The sequence below is a fragment of the Aquarana catesbeiana genome, linkage group LG06 (genome assembly GCF_042186555.1).
Source record: "Aquarana catesbeiana isolate 2022-GZ linkage group LG06, ASM4218655v1, whole genome shotgun sequence".
Lineage (NCBI taxonomy): Eukaryota > Metazoa > Chordata > Amphibia > Anura > Ranidae > Aquarana > Aquarana catesbeiana.
The window spans coordinates 158,859,120-158,877,364 of NC_133329.1; the positions used below are offsets into that span (position 1 = coordinate 158,859,120).

The 18,245-nt window shown below is 44.1% G+C and overlaps 1 protein-coding gene across 1 annotated transcript in view; it reads left to right on the forward strand.

Moving 5' to 3' along the window:
- CLEC19A (C-type lectin domain containing 19A) overlaps positions 1 to 18,245 on the forward strand; it is an 80,489-nt gene that overhangs the window by 23,535 nt on the left and 38,709 nt on the right. Inside the window, exons 3-4 of the mRNA XM_073634898.1 lie at positions 7,429 to 7,522; positions 8,905 to 9,037. Coding sequence (XP_073490999.1) covers positions 7,429 to 7,522; positions 8,905 to 9,037 — 227 coding nt within the window. The remainder of the gene's footprint in view (positions 1 to 7,428; positions 7,523 to 8,904; positions 9,038 to 18,245) is intronic.

Here is an 18,245-nt window from a genome sequence, read left to right on the forward strand (position 1 = left end):
ATTACATGGAGTTTGTAGTGTTACAATGATGTATCTGTGATGACCTCCTTCCAAGCTTTAGTTTCAATACTTTGTGGGACACAGATATGGAATAAGCATGTAGCAATAAATAGAACTCATGATTTGCATATTCATCTTGCTTCAGCCAGCCATGTGGCTATTATTTTCAGAAATAGGCCAACAACAACAACCCTCATATTTCTCTCATGACAGGTTTACTTTTATGGACTACTGAACCTAAAACTAAAAACTTGCTTTAAGGTAAACTTATATGTAGAGTAATTAGAAATATGGAAAAATACTCACAACTGTACATAAATTAGGATTTATGACATATATTTAAAGTGTCACTAAAGCGTCTAAACTAAAGCCACCGCTCCTCTAAAGAGCGATATGTGTTTTGAACGCTTTTTAGAGGCGATTCACAGGTGGTGGAGAAGATGAAATATCTCCTTACTGTCTGTTTAGCCCAATTTTTGCTGAACAAATATACAAAACTAACACATTGTCTGAGGGTTAGTTTATACCTGCGAGTGTGGAGATGGGGGGATGCTAAAAACATGCAGTTAAGCTGCATTTTTACTACCTCCCAAATCATTGCCCTTAAATTCCAAAGGCAGCTGTGGAGGTGGGGGGTATAAACATGCTTCAGCTGTGTTGTTTAGCATTGCAGTGTGGCAAAAAGAATGCTCACTGTCACTTTTGGCGGGCAGTAAATAGGGCCATGCCGCAATCGCAGTTATGACATAATGGTGCTGGCTTTTGGGGGTTAAAACAGACAGCAAGGAAGCGACATAATGCCTCCTTACTGCCTGGCAAGCACCCTCTGAAAAGTGATTCACCACAGATCAATTTCCGCCCTGAGGGGTTCAATTGCACTTGCGGAGATCAGCATTTTTTTGCATTAGAAACAGTTGCTTTCTATTAGAATGTAAGCTCTTATGAGCAGGGCCCTTCTGACCCTCTTGTATTTTATTGTATTGTAACTATACTGTCTCCCTTTATATTGTAAAGCACTGTACAAACTGTTGGCACTATATAAATCCTGTATAATAATAGTAATGTGCCCTGTTCACATTTAAACGCAGCCTTCAAGTGAGCTGCGGTGTGTAAATTAGGGATGAGTCCGCGGTTCGAGTCGAACATAAGTTCGACTTGAACATCGGGTGTTCGTTTGTTCTAAAACGAACTGAACATATGGGGCGTTCGCGGGAAATTTGAGCACCGCGGAACGCCCCATAATGCACTGCGAGATCGCAGTGCATTGCTGTATGATGATTGGCCAAAGCATGCACCTGACCTGCATGCTTTGGCCAATCACAGCGCGCTCTGCTGAGAGAGCCATAATACACCAAAGGTAGGGTGCCTTTGGCCAATCATGGCCCAGGGGCTAAGTCCACACCCCACACTATATAAGGCTGCAGCTTACACGGCGGCTGTATAGTATAATAAATGAAGAGAGATTAGGCAGCTTAGTTAGTGGCGTGCAGGCAGTGTATTTGATATATATACAGTCTAGTGTATGTGTGTGTGTATTATATATATTTAATATAATATATATGTATTATATATATATATATATATATATATATATATATATATATATATATATATATATATATATATATATATATATATATGTATATATGTATATATATATATATATATATATATATATATATACACACATGTATATATACACACATATATATATATACAGCCTAGCATATACTCTGCATTTAGTGTAGATTAGATATTCAGTGTTGTAGAATCTATATTCAGGCAGTGTAGTATATATAATATAGTGTATTGAAGTGGTTAAGGGGAACCCTGCGCCAATTTTTTAAAATAAAATAGCGTGGGGGTCCCCCCAAAATCCATATGAGGCCCTTCAGGTCTGGTATGACGTCAGAGGGGGCAGGGTCACCCGCTTACGTCACTGGGTGGCCCCACCCTTAGCTATTTAAGAGCTGTCAGCGCAAAAAGGCTGCTGTGGGTGGGAGCCTCCCATTGTGGCAATGTTTTTTAGTTTTTTTTTTCTCGGGTCATCGGGCGCTATGATCAGCGATGAACATCTCGGGACATTTTTTATTTTTTAATAAAGGACTTGTCCCAAACTGTCTACTATAATTTTTACTGTTTTGAATGTGTAGGGGTACAATACCCATTCACATAGGGGGGCCCGGGATCTGGGGGTCCCCTTGTTAAAGGGGGCATCCAGATTCTGATAATCCCCCTGCCCGCAGACCCCCACAACCACCGGGCAAGGTTTGTGGGGAAGAGGTCCTTGTCCCCATCAACATGGGGACAAGGTGTTTTTGGGGGACCCCAAAACATCCTCTCCATATTGAGGGCATGTGGCCTGGTATGGTTCAGGACTCTCTCGTTCCCCCCCTTTTCCTGCAGCCTGCCAGGTTGCATGCTTGGATAAGGGTCTGGTATGGATTTTGGTGGGGACCCCCGTGCCATTTTTTTAAAATTTGGCTCGGGGTTCCCCTTAAAATCCATACCAGACCTAAAGGGCCTGGTATGGATTTTGGGGGGAACTCCCACGCCATTTTAAAAAAAATGTTGGCGCAGGGTTCCCCTTAATATCCATACCAGACCTGAAGGGCCTGGTATGGATTTTGGGGGGACCGCCGCACAATTTTTTTTTTTATTTTGGTGCGGACCTGGTAATGGACTGGGGGGGGAACCCATGCCTTTAATTTCAATGATTTTTACCTATATTGCTGGGATCTGACAATACATTACAGCCGCAAACAGTTTTAGATGAAATTTTTTCCTTTAGAAATGTCATTTTGCTGTAGTTCTGTTATAAACACGAGAAAGATGCACTATTTTACAGGCAGACTAAGGGGACCCCCCCCCCCCCAGGCATGATATTTAAAGGAATATTTAATTTTTATTGTTTCACTTTAAGCATTATTGAAATCACTGCTCCTGAAAAAATAGCCTTTTTTAAAACTTTTTTTTGCATTGATACATGTCCCCTGGGGCAGGACCTGGGTCCCCATACACTTTTTATGGCAATAACTTGCATATAAGCCTTTAAAATGAGCACTTTTGATTTTTCATGTTTGTGTCCTATAGACTTTAATGATGTTGGCGTGTTCGCACAAATTTTTTGCCTGTTCGCAAGTTCTGGTGCGAACCAAACTGGGGGGTGTTCGGCTCATCCCTAGTGTAAATCTGCAAAATGAATACACTTTTACTGAGCAAACTGAAACATGTAAATGACCCCTATGGTATATGTTTTTTAAATATATATATATATATATATATATATATATATATATATATATATATATATACATATATATATATACACAGGGCTTTTTTTCTCAAACAATAGGTGCTGGAACTTAACCACAGCCCCACAAACCCCTCCCCTTACACACACCCTCCAAATCACATCAAATAGTGGGTGTGTTCAGTCAAATTTCACTAAAACAGTAGGAGGGTCCTAAAGGGGCATTACCAGGATTGCATTACATACAGAGTGCAGAGCTGTCACTTGTAAACACAGAAACAAGACTTCTGTGTTTACAAGTGATTGTGGTGAGCAGGCACCAAAGGGTCTGAGCCAGAGGTGGTGGAGTTCCACCAAGTTCCCCCTGAAAAAAAGCCCTGTATATATATATATATATATATATATATATATATATATATATATATATATATGTATCGCTGTCAGATAAAGCCCCTCCTCCTGGTCCCGGGACTTTGATAGACAGATCACCCGTCCAATCCCAGTGACGGGTGATCTGTCAATCAAAGTTCCCCAGCCAGGGGGTGGGGCTGTATATGACATTGCGCTGCGGGAACACGGCAATTGAAATGAAAGCTATCGCTGTGTTCCCCGCGCTGTGCTCTGAACACCTGGGCAGCTCTCCTGTTCCTCTCCTCCCCTGCACAGGTAGGCTGCATGGTGGACACGAGACTGCATTGGTGGGCACAAGGTTGCATGGTGGACACAAAGCTGCATTGGTGGGCACAAGCCTGCATGGTGGACACAAAGCTGCATTGGTGGGCACAAGGCTGCATGGTGGGCATTGGGCACAAGGCTGCATGGTGGACACAAAGCTGCATGGTGGACACAAAGCTGCATTGGTGGGCACAAGGCTGCATGGTGGGCACTGGGCACAAGGCTGCATGGTGGACACAACTGCATTGGTAGGCACAAGGCTGCATGGTGGACACAAAGCTCCTTTGGTGGGCACAAGGCTGCATGGTGGGCAGAAGGATGCATTGGTGGGCACAAGGCTGCATAGTGGACACAGGTTGAATGGTGGGCACACGGCTGCATGGTGGACACAAGGCTGCATTGGTGGGCGCAAGGTTGCATTGGTGGGCACAAGGTTGCATTTGTGGGCACAAGGCTGCATTGGTGGGCACAAGGCTGCATTGGTGGGCACTGGGCACAAGGCTGTATTGGTGGGCACAAGACTGCATTGGTGGGCACAAGGCTGCATGCTGGGCACAAGGCTGCATTGGTGGGCACAAGACTGCATGCTGGAAACAAAGCTGCATTGGTGGGCACAAGGCTGCATTGGTGGACACTAGGCACAAGGCTGCATTGGTGGGCACAAGGCTGCATTGGTGGACACAAGGCTGCATTGGTGGGCACTGGGCACAAGGCTGCATGGTGGACACAAAGCTGCATTGGTTGGCACAAGGCTGCATGGTGGACACTGGGCACAAGGCTGCATTGGTGGGCACAAGGCTGCATTGGTGGGCAGAAGGCTGCATGGGGGACACACGCAGCCTGCATTGGTGGGCACGGATACAGTTGTTGTTAGTATTTATTTTTATAACTTGATTCTGCATAATACATTCAAGTGTCATTTCATGAGATAATTTATGAGGGTGTGTTTAGGGGCGGAATTAGGGGTGGGGCTGGCTGGGTGGGGCAACTGGTAACAGCTTTAACAGGGATAACAGCTTTCATTTCAATAGCCGTGTTCCCCGCTGCTCGCTGTCAGATACAGCCCCTCCTCCTGGTCCCGGGACTTTGATAGACAGATCACCCGTCCAATCCCAGTGACGGGTGATCTGTCAATCAAAGTTCCCCAGCCAGGGGGTGGGGCTGTATATGATGTTGCGCGGCGGGAACACGGCAATTGAAATGAAAGCTGTTATCGCTGTGTTCCCCGCGCTGTGCTCTGAACACCTGGGCAGCTCTCTTGTTCCTCTCCTCCTCTGCACAGGTAGGCTGCACGGTGGACACAAGACTGCATTGGTGGGCACGAGGCTGCATGGTGGACACAAAGCTGCATTGGTGGGCACAAGGCTGCATGGTGGACACAAAGCTGCATTGGTGGGCACAAGGCTGCATGGTGGACACAAAGCTGCATTGGTGGGCACAAGGCTGCATGGTGGACACAAAGCTGCATTGGTGGGCACAAGGCTGCATGGTGGACACAAAAGTGCATTGGTGGGCACAAGGCTGCACGGTGGGCACTGGGCACAAGACTGCATGGTGCACACAAAACTGCTTTGGTTGGCACAAGGCTGCATTAGTGGGCACAAGGCTGCATGGTGGACATAAAGCTCCTTTGGTGGGCACAAGGCTGCATGGTGGGCAAAAGGATGCATTGGTGGGCACACGGCTGCATGGTGGACACACGGCTGCATTGGTGGGCACAAGGTTGCATTGGTGGGCAAAAGTTTGCATTGGTGGGCACTGGGCACAAGGCTGTATTGGTGGGCACAAGGCTGCATTGGTGGGCACAAGGCTGCGTGGTGGGCACTGAGCACAAGGCTGCATGCTGGAAACAAAGCTGCATTGGTGGGCACAAGGCTGCATTGGTGGGCACTGGGCACAAGGCTGCATTGGTGGACACTAGGCACAAGGCTGCATTGGTGGGCACAAGGCTGCATTGGTGGGCACTGTGCACAAGGCTGCATGGTGAACACGAAGCTGCATTGGTTGGCACAAGGCTGCATGTTGGGCACTGGGCACAAGGCTGCACTGGTGGGCACAAGGCTGCATTGGTGGGCACAAGGCTGCATGAGGGACACAGGCAGCCTGCATTGGTGGGCACGGATACAGTTGTTAATATTTATTTTTATAACTTAATTCTGCATAATACTTTTAAGTGTCATTTCATGAGATAATTTATGAAGGCATGTTTAGGGGCGGAATTAGGGGCGGGGCTGGCTGGGTGGGGCAACTGGTGGTGAGTAACCCTTGAGGCCTGGCTAGTAGCTCAGGACTTGAAATTTTGAGCTCTGTATATATATATATATATATATATATATATATATACACTGTATTTACTGGCGTATAACACTCACTTTTTCACCATGAAAATCGGGTGCAAATAGCGCGTGCGTGTTATACGCCAATACTTCAATTTTAGCTGCCTCAGAGGGGACAGGGAGGGGGGCAGGATGAGCGCCCTCAGAGTACATGCAGTGAGAATCTCCTGTTTATTTGGTGGCCTCTGTAATAGGAAGTCCCGTCTCCTGGGACTCCATTGGACCACTGTTCTGCCTGTCATAGGAGATTCTCACTGTATGTAATCTGTCGGCGCTCATCCCGCCCCCCCCCTCCCTGTCTCCTCTAGGCTGCAAATGGGCATCGATCAGGCTGCACTGATGGCAATGGTGAGGCTGCTGCATTGACGGCAATGGTGACGCTGCTGCATTGATGGCAATGGTGGGGCTGCTTCATTGAAGGCAATGGTGAGGCTGCTGCATTGATGGCAATGACGAGGCTGCTGCATTGATGGCAATGGTGAGGCTACTGCATTGATGGAAATAGTGAGGCTGCATTGATATGGACTGATGAGGCTGCATTGATGGCAATGGTGAGGCTGCTGCATTGATGGCAATGGTGAGGCTGCTTCATTGAAGGCAATGGTGAAGCTGCTTCATTGAAGGCAATGGTGAGGCTGCTGCATTGAAGGCAATGGCGAAGCTGCTGCATTGATGGCAATGGCGAGGCTGCTGCATTGATGGCAATGGCGAGGCTGCTGCATTGATGGCAATGGCGAGGCTACTGCATTGATGGCAATGGTGAGGCTACTGCATTGATGGCAATGGTGAGGCTGCATTGATATGGACTGATGAAGCTGCATTGATGGCACTTGTGAGGCTGCAGATGGGCATTATCAGGCTGCACTGATGGCAATGGTGAGGCTGCAGATAGGCACTGACCCTTATTTTGCTTCAAAGTTCCTTATTTAAAATTTAAGTTTTTTTCCTGAAACTTCCCTCTTAAAATGAACGTGCGTGTTATATGCCTGTGTGTGTGTATATATATATATTATACTGAGCACAACATTATAGTTCTAAAATAGAGTCGAATAGGCTTTTTTGGTTTATTCCCAGTTATGCATGGTAAAGATCTATATGGGAACCAGGTAGCCTCATGAGTTGTGCAGCCTAATGTACCACTTTCTTCTTTTTTTTTCTCCTCAGCTGGGATGAAAATATTTTTGTGTTTGATCTTGTGAACAGCCAAGTCCCTGGAATACCTACAGATATCTGGATAGGATTAAGTGACAGAAGACAGGTGAGAACTGGATCCCATGCAGACAAAACAAATCATATATGCAACATTTTATGTAAATCTGCGCATCACAAGGCATGGTAGAGCGTTACTGTGCGTTGTGGTGCACTGCAATATAGGCCTGCTTTCTTAGTGCATTTTGTTACGATTCAAATGACCTGTTTCACATTACACTAACATGGATGTGTGTTGCTGTACATTGCAATAATGTGCACCTTTTTGAATTTACAAGTAATATTTATTACATTTATAAATATTTTGCTGAACATTATGGCCTTTTTAAAGTGAGAGCACATCAGTAGATTTTTTTTTTCTCTTTTAGTTTAAGGCTTTGCAATTGCTGCACCCGCAACCACCCCCAGTGGGTAGCTGAAAATGCACTGCTCTGTGAAAACACACAGGGCTGCCATTCATTCTGAATGGCACCCCCACGCATGTAAAAGCACAGTGTGTGTGCGGGAACCGCAGGAAAATTGCATGGTCTAAAACACCATGAGATTTCCCTGTGGCCGCGTTTTTGAAAAGGTGCATGCATTTTTTTTTTGCAGAAGTGCAAGAACAGCAGCCCGTTCATTTGAATGGGCTGCTGTGCCCGCACAAATGCAGCCCACACGTAATGCAGAGCTGTAAACCTAGGGTAAGGTCTCATGCACATGGATCTATGAATTTATGCTCAAAAGATGGTGCATTTTTTCTGCCAGAACTTGGCAGAAACAAATGCCTCTAATGCAGCCTATGCACGGATGGCGTTGAGCATAAATGCATTCTACTGGCCAAAATATTAATTTATACTGGCCATCGGAATATATCTATGTGCGTAAATTATGCTTAAAAGCTCCTCCCAGAAAGCACCTTTGGTGCATTTTTTTCTGCCTGTAGACACTTCTCATCAAATATGTCTGTAAATGCCTATGTACACATGGCCACATAGGCTAACATAGAAGTGCATTTACAGGTGTAAAAAAAAATGCTTAACACCTGTATAACCATCATTTTTTAAGCCCTGTGAGCATTAGCAGTTATAGTTCCTCTTTGAAGCGTAAACTTTTTAGAGAGCTGAACAAAACAGTGAGAGAGGTGGAAAAGAGGGGGGATGGGTCACTCCTCTGGCTCATTCAGCTGATTGTGTCATCTGGGCTTTAGCTATTCAGCTCTGTTAACTTTTTTTTTAGCAAAGTAGTTGAGATTAGCCTGGTAAACATGTTAAAAGCAGCCCATAGCCCCACCTCCTGGCTGAGAATAGTAAATATCCATCTACACTATTTTATACTGCCTGCTAACTATGAAAAATAGTTTATACATGTTTACTATTTGTGTTTATTTATACAACACTATATATTCCATTTAAAGGCAGCAGCCTGACTCCTGACTTTTCTTGCTGACAGGAAGGAGAGTTTGAGTGGACAGATGGAACAACATATGACTATAATTACTGGGATGGAAATCAACCAGATGATGCCACAAATAGTAGTCCAGAAGATGAGGACTGTATACAAATTTGGTACAGATACTACAGCGGTAAGTTTTTACAGAAAATAATAGAAGAGCATTCTATTAGGAAGGGAGCTAGAACAAATCATGCCATCTAATAGCATACTAAATAAGAGAAAAGCTCTGCATACCAAGTGATTGCAGAATTTACAAGGCATAATTTCCTAATCTTGTATGTTTATAATCATTTTGAAGCACAAATATTTAATAGCTAAAGGGGCAGATTGATATACCGCATAGGCAAATATTTTCTTCTGTTTTCTGCTTTACAAACAACAGGCAGAAAATTATGATCACCACCACATTTCAAGGTGCACACAGCTTATTCAAAAGTATATATTCCATCCTTATAGGAGCATCAATTTCAATATTACAGTTTAGTATTTATTGCAGATTTTTAGAGGTGTACTTCAGACAAACAGTTAAATATGCCATTGAAATACAGTATATAACACATGAAACCTTCTTTCCTTTTTATATCAAGCCAGAATTGAGATCTAGGTTGGTCACCATAAAATCTGTAAATTTTCCCAGAAAAGGTGACAACCCCAATGTCCTATTCATGAAGCAATATGCATCTTCCCAATGCCCGATGTCAGGCCACATTAGTGTGAATAGGGCCTAAGTGTTACTATGTAAGAGATTATAGGGGTTACCATAAAAAAAGATTCAAATATGTTTGTCAGCTGTAAAAGTATATTTCATGATTTTTAGTGAAACAATTCATGATTTATTATTGCCATTTTATAACTGCCTGGAATACAGTTTTATTGCAATTATAATGCAATTTCTTTGGTGTATTGAGTAAAACAGAGAAAAGCATAAAGGGTAAAGCACAGCAATAGCAACCAATCACATTTCAGAATATTGTTGCTCAAGAGAAGGCAACTAATTTACACATAATTCATTATACTGTATTCATTTTTATGGTGATTTTCTTCATTTTATTGACTGTGAAACAAAATAGAATGTTGACAATTTACAATAGAATGGTTTCCGATTTCGCCATAATTGAGATCAGTATGAAATGTCTCAGTGATGATTTTACTATAAGACAGGGGTCTCCAAATTTTCCAACCAGAGGACCAGTTTACTGTCCTTCAGACTTTAGGGGTGCCAGACTGTTGCCATTGAGAATAGAAAAGGTCCTGACATCACCGAAATGATGCCCCATTGTTGTTATGAGTGGATGAAATAGTAACCCAAGGGCCAGATAAAAGCAATCAAAGGGCCACATCTGGCCCCCGGGCCACAGTTTGGAGATTGCTATAAGGGATCTTCAATAAAATATAATCTGTTATTGTTACAATAGTTATCCAATGTATAGATCATGTTTTGCTAGTGTAAAATATCTGCTACACCTAAATAGTAAATTCACTCAGAGTATGTACCATTAGAGGATGTTCTCTTTGTAACAGCATTATTTATATGTAGCTATGCTCTTCTGAAATGTTTGCTGTGTAGCCTGCAATATCTCCTTTGCCGGCCACAGTGGCTTCTTCTGAGTAAAGATCCCAGAGGAGTGGGATCACAGGTATGAGGTGCTCATACAAAATGCAGGTGGAGGGGAGGGAAGGGGGTCCTTTAAGGGTAAGTGCGGTATAAATACACTTTGACCCTTTAATTATTTTTCATCTGCTTAGCACACTACAGAGATAAACATCTGCTAACCTCTAAGTTTGACCTCTTTGCTTTCTGCATTGAATAGCATCCACACCGCATGTGTTTTTAATTCAATTGACTTGTAGCATAAATAAAAAAGATTTGTAGCATCTGTAACATTAAATAATAAGTATTGTATCTAATGTTCATAGTTATGTGAACATGCAAGTACAATTGAGCTTTGTGTACTTGTCAGTTAAAGTGGTATTAAAACAAAAAAACAAAAATGGAAAACATTGCAGCTTACGAATTACATAAGGTTGCTTAGTTTTCTTTTTTTTTTTTCTTTTTTTTTCACCTGGTGATCCAGCCAGTAATTCTGTTATTTTCCAACTTAATTTAACAGATCAAGCTGTCCAGCAAAAGTGGCAGTTAGTTTTGATACAAACCTTTTACCGACAGGGGTGCTTACAATCAGGGATAGGCATGAACCAAGGCTGTGGCAGACATTTTCCAAAGTACAGACCTTAGTGAAGGTCACCAAGGTACATTTCAAATTAAAACCATCAAAAAAGACTCTGTCTACTCTCTGGCCTAGTTCTACAAGTACAAATAAGTTTAAAATAACATTTATAGATCCCCTTTGAAGCATAGAGATCCCCATTAGAGTAAGGTCCCTATAGATCCCCCTTGAGAGCACCCCAGAGTCCCCATAGATCCCCATTTAGTCTTACCTTTTTTACCTATATTCCCTATGCTACCAGGATTTTGTGGACCACCAAGTACTCCAGGCTCTCCCTGCAAAGAATATATATATTTAGCCAACACGATCCCCCTTTTTTTTTTTTTAAACAATAGTGTTTATTCAGTTTTTGGATTTACAGAAAATAAAACAAAAACCAGGAACATTATTTAGCATACTTCTACAGATATCATTAACTGTGATAAGGATAAGGAAGATAAGGAAAGAAATAAAAAAAAAAGGGAGGGGGGGAAAAGAAAGACAAAATTATAGGGGAGAGTAACAACTCTCAGGGTAGTACTTTAACTTACAGTTACCTTGTCCCAGTCTGGTTCATAGGAACTATACCTTATGCAGATGGCACTGTTTTTCTCCGCCCGTCACCCCCCTTGGAGCTTGCTGTGACTAGGTGGAGGTGCAGTCCCTACACTTCAATATTTATTTATTTACTTCTAACGTTTTTGTTCCTGTTATCAGCTAAACCCCCGAACCAGACTAGGAATTGGAAGTGTCAATGTTCATTATCAGTATGAGGACTTTAATAGCTGTATAGGACTCTACTGTTAGGTTATAGTATTATTGTAGCATGTGTACTACCCGACTTATATAATATTTTACGCAATTAAACGGGATGAGCTCAATACGAGTCGTCAACCCGTTTAAGTAAAACAGTCTTAACAAAGAACCTGAGAAGAGAAAGAGAAAAGAGAAATAGAAAGGAAAAGAAGGGGGAAAAGAGAGAGTAGGAAGGGGTAAGGGATAGGGAGGTGGTGTGGATGCGCTCCTGCCACGCCGTGGATGCCTCAATCGTTCAGCATCCTACGTATTAGTGAGGTACCTTATCCAGGGATCCCAAATTTTATTAAATCCAGTCATCTTATCCTTCAAGATTGCCGTAAGGCGTTCGTTTACCATTATCCATGATAGTTTGGCTTTTAGTAAGTAAAAGGGGACTGTGTGAGACCTCCAGGACTTGGCTATTGAAATCCTGGCCGCCACAAATGTGAATGTGATTAGTCTGCGCGTTGACTTTGATGCCCCCTCCACTGGGTATCCCAGCAGCGCGTGCAGAGGTGATTTAATTAGATTCACTTGCGTGAGGGAGTATATGAGATTATATGTGCGTATCCAAAATCTCCTCACTTTGGGGCACGTCCACCAAGTGTGGAACATAGTGCCGTTTACATTACATCCTCTGAAGCACCGGGGGGACGCCCCTGGAACAAAAGTTGCTATCCTCTCTGGGACCATGTACCATCGCATCATTACTTTATAATTTGCCTCTATCAGGGAGGTATTAACAAGCGACTTAGATGCATTCTGTATTATTTTGCTCCATTCTTCCATGTCCAGATCCATATCCATGTCTTGCTCCCATTTATGCATATAATACAGTTTTGAAGTAGATAAAGTCAAGATATTATATATCTGTGATATATGACCAGTGTGCTTATCGAAATTCCTACAGAGGCTTTCCATTGGGGTGAATGTGGTAAGATCAGAGGTGCGATTCAATGTCGCCAAGAAATGCCTTATCTGGGTAAAGCGAAAAAGTTCTGAATTTGGAAAATTATATTTCTCCTGTAAAGTTGATTTCGACAAAGCACCCCTGTGGTCACAAAAATCTGCAATGCGCATTAAACCTTTGTTGGTCCACCACAAGAAATTTTTGGGTTGGAGACCCGGAGTGAACAGTGCATTTCCGAATAGAGGGGCCAATGGGGTGTGTTGGGACTTAAACCTGTGGGCTGTCAGCAGTTTGTCCCACAAGTTCAGGGAGAACGACAAGCTCGGTCACATCATGGCCTCGGGCACACCTGTCCTTCGCCTTCATCCACATTAAGTGGCTAATCTCTCTATCAGGATACATAGAAGATTCAGTTGACATCCAGAGCGGTCTAGGCTATCTTGTGTGGAATTTGATTAATTGGGACATTTGTGCTGCTTGGAAATATTTGAGTAGATCGGGCATTCCCAGGCCCCCTCTCAGCTTTGGTGTATATAGTGTTCGCCTGTTCACTCTAGGTCTCCTGTGTCCCCACACATAGTCCAATAATCTCCTCTGGAATATCTGTAAATCTTTCCTTACTATTGCTATTGGGAGGGTCCTAAACAGATATAGCACCTTTGGTAAGACCGTCATTTTAATTGAGCACAGCCTTCCAAACCATGACGGAGGGTTATTCGACCATTTTTTGAGATCATCTAGTATTTTCCGAAATAGTGGGGGATAGTTGTGTTTATACAGCGTAGTAAGGGTAGGAGTAAGGAAAATGCCCAGATATGGCATTGTCTCCTTCTGCCATTTAAAAGGGTAGGATTGTTGCAAGGCTTGAATTATGTGTGTTTGTAGAGAAACGTTAAGCGCCTGAGTTTTAGAGTGATTCACTTTGAGTCCCGAAAATTCTGTGAAGTGTCGCAGTACTACCTGTAGATTGGGTAAGGAGGTAACCGGAGAGGAGAGAAGTAGTAAGATGTCGTCCGCGAACATTGCACATTTGTGCTCACGGTAGCCACATCTCACCCCCAGTATATCCTGATGTTCTCGGATTTTAATGGCCAGTGGCTCCAGGGCTAAAATAAATAATGGGGGGACAGGGGACATCCCTGTCTACATGATCCCCTTTGAGCAGGCCAGGATCCCCATAGATCCCCCTTTAGAGCAGACCAGGGTTCCCAAGATCCCCCTTTAGAGCAGGGTCCCCATAGATCCCCCTTTAGAACAGGCCAGTGTCCCCATAGATCACCCTTTAGAGCAGGCCAGGGTCCCCATAGAGCCCCCTTTAGAGCAGGCCAGGGTCCCCATAGATCCCCCTTTAGAGCAGGGTCCCCCCATAGATCCTCCTTTAGAGCAGGGACCCCATAGATCCCCTTTAGAGAAGGCCAGAGTCTCCATAGATCCCCCTTTATAGCAGGCCAGGGTCCCTCATAGATTTCCCTTTAGAACAGGGGCCCCCATAGACCCCTCTTTAGAGCAAGCCAGGATCCCCCATAGATCCCCCTTTAGAGCAGGGTACCCATAGATACCCCTTTAAAGCAAGGTCCCCTTAGATCCCTCTTTAGAGCAAGCCAGGGTCTCCCATAGATCCAACCTGATTTGGTGATGCATCCATAACCATCTACCCAGAGGTGGCTTTGAAAAAATTGTCTTCTTGCTCACAGTCAAACCCTCTCACAGCATTTCATTGTTACATAAGGTGCTCCTAGTGGCTGCAAATGCAAAATCCCCAGCCTACTTGGAACAGTACAAAATATTTTACAGCGCACACATACAAGAATGACATTTCCTGGCAGGGCTAGTTAAAAACACCTGAACATATTAAAAAAATACGGGGTTTGGTCACACTATATGGTCATATAGTGCTAAGCCCACTTACTGCGACAAAGTACCCCGAATTGGAACAGGACTAGTCTCACACTCTCTCACACTTACAAACTCACATTTCTGAGAGAAATGTTTAACTCCTAGCTCAGTGGTGCATATATTTGGATACCTAAGTAGGTGGGATGCCAAGATTTGTCCACCACTGTGCTGAAGATGTAGCCTGGCCTGGGCCCATTTTCCTCCATTTGGTGGCAATGTTCACTAATAAAACCTAAAGCTGGCTATACATTGATCAAATAGACTTAGTGGATGCTGAGTGAATAAAGAAATCAGTTAGATTTTTTTTTCATTCAGTCTGCAGGCTGAACAAAAAAAAATCTATAAGTATTGTATACGCCCAGCTTTGCTGAGATCAAATGTCTAACTTAATAGCAGAAATCACCACCTTAACATCCCCCACCCCTTCCAGGACCTTTGGAAAGCTTTGAAACCAGGATCAATTGCAAAATATAGATACTGTATGGATAAAATATATTTTAATTTACAATCTTATGAGTCCTCCAGACTCCAGTATCTTCCAATCCTTCCTTGCTTCCTTATCCTCGGCTCAGTCGTTGCACTGACGCTCACTCCCTCCCTCCACAGCATAGACTCCACGCATCCTCCTCGGGTGCCTGTTCTCCTGCACTGGGCAGCTGCTGCAAGCCTGCACTGACAGTACCAGTGACCAGTCCCTCCAACAGATATCACTCCGCAGCACAAGAGAAGAAAACTCTACCTAATAGAGTGGGCGGCACCAGTGCCACGCCAGCTGGCCGGATTTACACTGCAGGAAGGAGTTGAGCCATCTCATCAGGGGGGTGAATAAGGGAGGGTCTAGTGACAAACAATTCAGACTGAAGGACAAAAAAAAGTCTGCAGTAGCCGCGGCAGACCCTGCAAGTACCCTTTATGGACACCTTGCTGATCCCTGCTCATAAAAATCAGTGTATAATTTTTGGTCTTTGTGAAAGTTATAGAGTCTTTAAGCTATGGCAATCATTGAAAATTAATCACAACTGATGTACTGAAGGCCTATCTAATTTCTTGAGACCCTAACAAGCCAGAAAAGTAAAAATACCCCCCAAATGACCCCTTTTTGGAAAGTAGACATTCCAAGGTATTTAGTAAGAGGCATGGTGAATTTTTTGAAGTTGCATTTTTTTCCCACAATTCTTTGCAAAATGAAGATTTTTTTTTTAATTTTTACAAAATCGTCATAATAACAGGTTATTTCTCTCACAGAGTATATGCATACTTGCAACTACACCCCAAAACACATTCTGCTACTCCTCCTGAGTTTGGCAATACCACATGTGTGAGACTTTTACACAGCCTGATCACATACAGAGGCCCAACATTGAAGTAGCACCTTCAGGCATTCTACAAGAATAAATTACACATCTCATTTCTCAACCACCTATTACATTTTTGAAGGCCCTGGAGCACCAGGACAATGGAATTGCCCACAAAAATGACCCCATTTTGGAAAGCAAACACCCTAACGTATAATCTATAAGGCATAATGGGTCTTTTGAACAGTTAATTTTTTCCAGAAGTTTTTGGAAAATGTGGGGGAAAAAATGTCCATTTATAAGATATTTCCAACACATAGCATGTACATATCAAGAATTAAACTTCAAAATAAATTCTGTTGAGGAAAGGGTAAAAAAAAAGTATTACCTGTGGTTTTAGTAGTGTCCACAGAGGAGAGAGTTGGTCCAGGCAGCAGGCAGCAGGCAGGGATGTGCTTAGCGACAACAATAGTAATTATCCACACAGCAGGCAGGAATATTGTCTATAGTCAGCACAAGGATATCGTCAGCACAGCCAAAGCATTTGTCCATAGAAATTGTCCAAGAAGAGACAGCCGCACAGCCATATTATTGGTCCTGGTACACTGTTACCTGCAGACACTCATAAACATACTGCCTCTTGCTACAGCTAATTATTTCCAGGTAGCAGGTGTGGTGTGGTCAGTTCATGCGGCAGGTGGCAGTAAGTCAGCAGCAGGCTGAGGGCCTCAGTCAGGTAGAACCTGTGCACAGGGGCACAGGGGTAGAGGCTTCGCCCACCCAAATCTCTATGAAGCCTCCGGACTCCAGACCCTAATCCGGAGATTACGAAACCCGGAGAAAACAAAAAATGTGTTTTCTCCATCCGGAAAAACAATTCTGGAGCCCCTCACATATATAAAACCCCTGTGTACTACAGTAACAGGGCAACAGATCAGTACAAGCGGTAGGCACAAGCATAGTCCATAAAACAGGCCAGGGTCAGTTCACATGTAAGCAGTCCAAGCGGAAGGGAGAAGCGTAGTCGATAAAAAAGGCCAGGGTCAGTTGACGTGCAAGTAGTCCAAGCGGTAGGCAAAACCATAGTTGATAAACAGGCCAGGGTCAGCTCACGTGGAAGCAGTCCAAACGGTAGGCAGAGGCATAGTCAAAAAAACAGGCCAGGTTCAGCTCACGTGGAAGCAGTCCAAACGGTAGGCAGAGGCATAGTGTCAGATAAGGGTACTCACCGAGGCCGAGATGCTGAGAGTGGTAACCTCTTGCGACTAAGCGCACTCCACTCCTGGAGATGGTACAGGGGGTGAAGGGCACAAAGAGGCACGAGTCACCAGCAGGCTGGGCAGGTCTTGCGTGAAGATCACCGACAGGGATAGAGCTGTGCAGGACTGGAAGATGCTGAAGCTCCAATCCAACAACAGGCCGGGGGTTAAACACCGTTGACTAGTAAAAGTCTCTGGATAGGCAAAAACAGTCCAGTGCAAAGACTGTTAGCAGGTCTGTCAGCAGGCTGATGACTAGTACTGGAGATTGATAGTAAAAGTCCGTAGGCAGGCCGAGGGTCAAACACAGGTGACTGGAAGCAAACTCTGTGAGCAAGCCAGGGGCCGAGCACTGAAGACAATAGCAAAGTCCAAGAGCAGGCTGAGGGTCAATCACTGGAGACAGGAAGCAATATCCATAGACAGTCCGAGGGTCAAACACAGTAAGCAAGTGGAGAAGTCCGTTAGGCAAGCCGAGGGTCAGATGCAGGTAGAGATCAGAGCAGGTCAAGGTCAATCCGGGTCACAACAGGTAATCAAGAATCAGGATACAAAGCAGGAAACACACGGGGAGCTGAAAGACAAACCAGCAATCTAGTCATGGCACAGAGTGGCTTTTATAGGCCAGTGGGATGCTCATGTTGTGCGCGCTATTGCGTACGCGCGTTCGCCGTTGTGCTGAATCGCGCACGTGCATTAGCCGTTTCGCTGAATTGTACACAAACATTAGCCGTTTAGCCGAATTGCGCACGCGCATTAGCCGTTTAGCTGTATTGTGCCCAGGGATGCGCCGGAGTGCCGCTCTACCGCGCATGTGTGAAGGAAGGCAGCGATATTGGCGAGACTGGTACTTGCCTCTTTCCTGACAGTGCCCCCCCGATGGGCAGCCTCTGGACGCCCAATCTGGACAGTAAGCCCGGGTGTTTCTTATGGAAGGCTTGGATTAAGCGTGGAGCGTGTAAATTACTTGCAG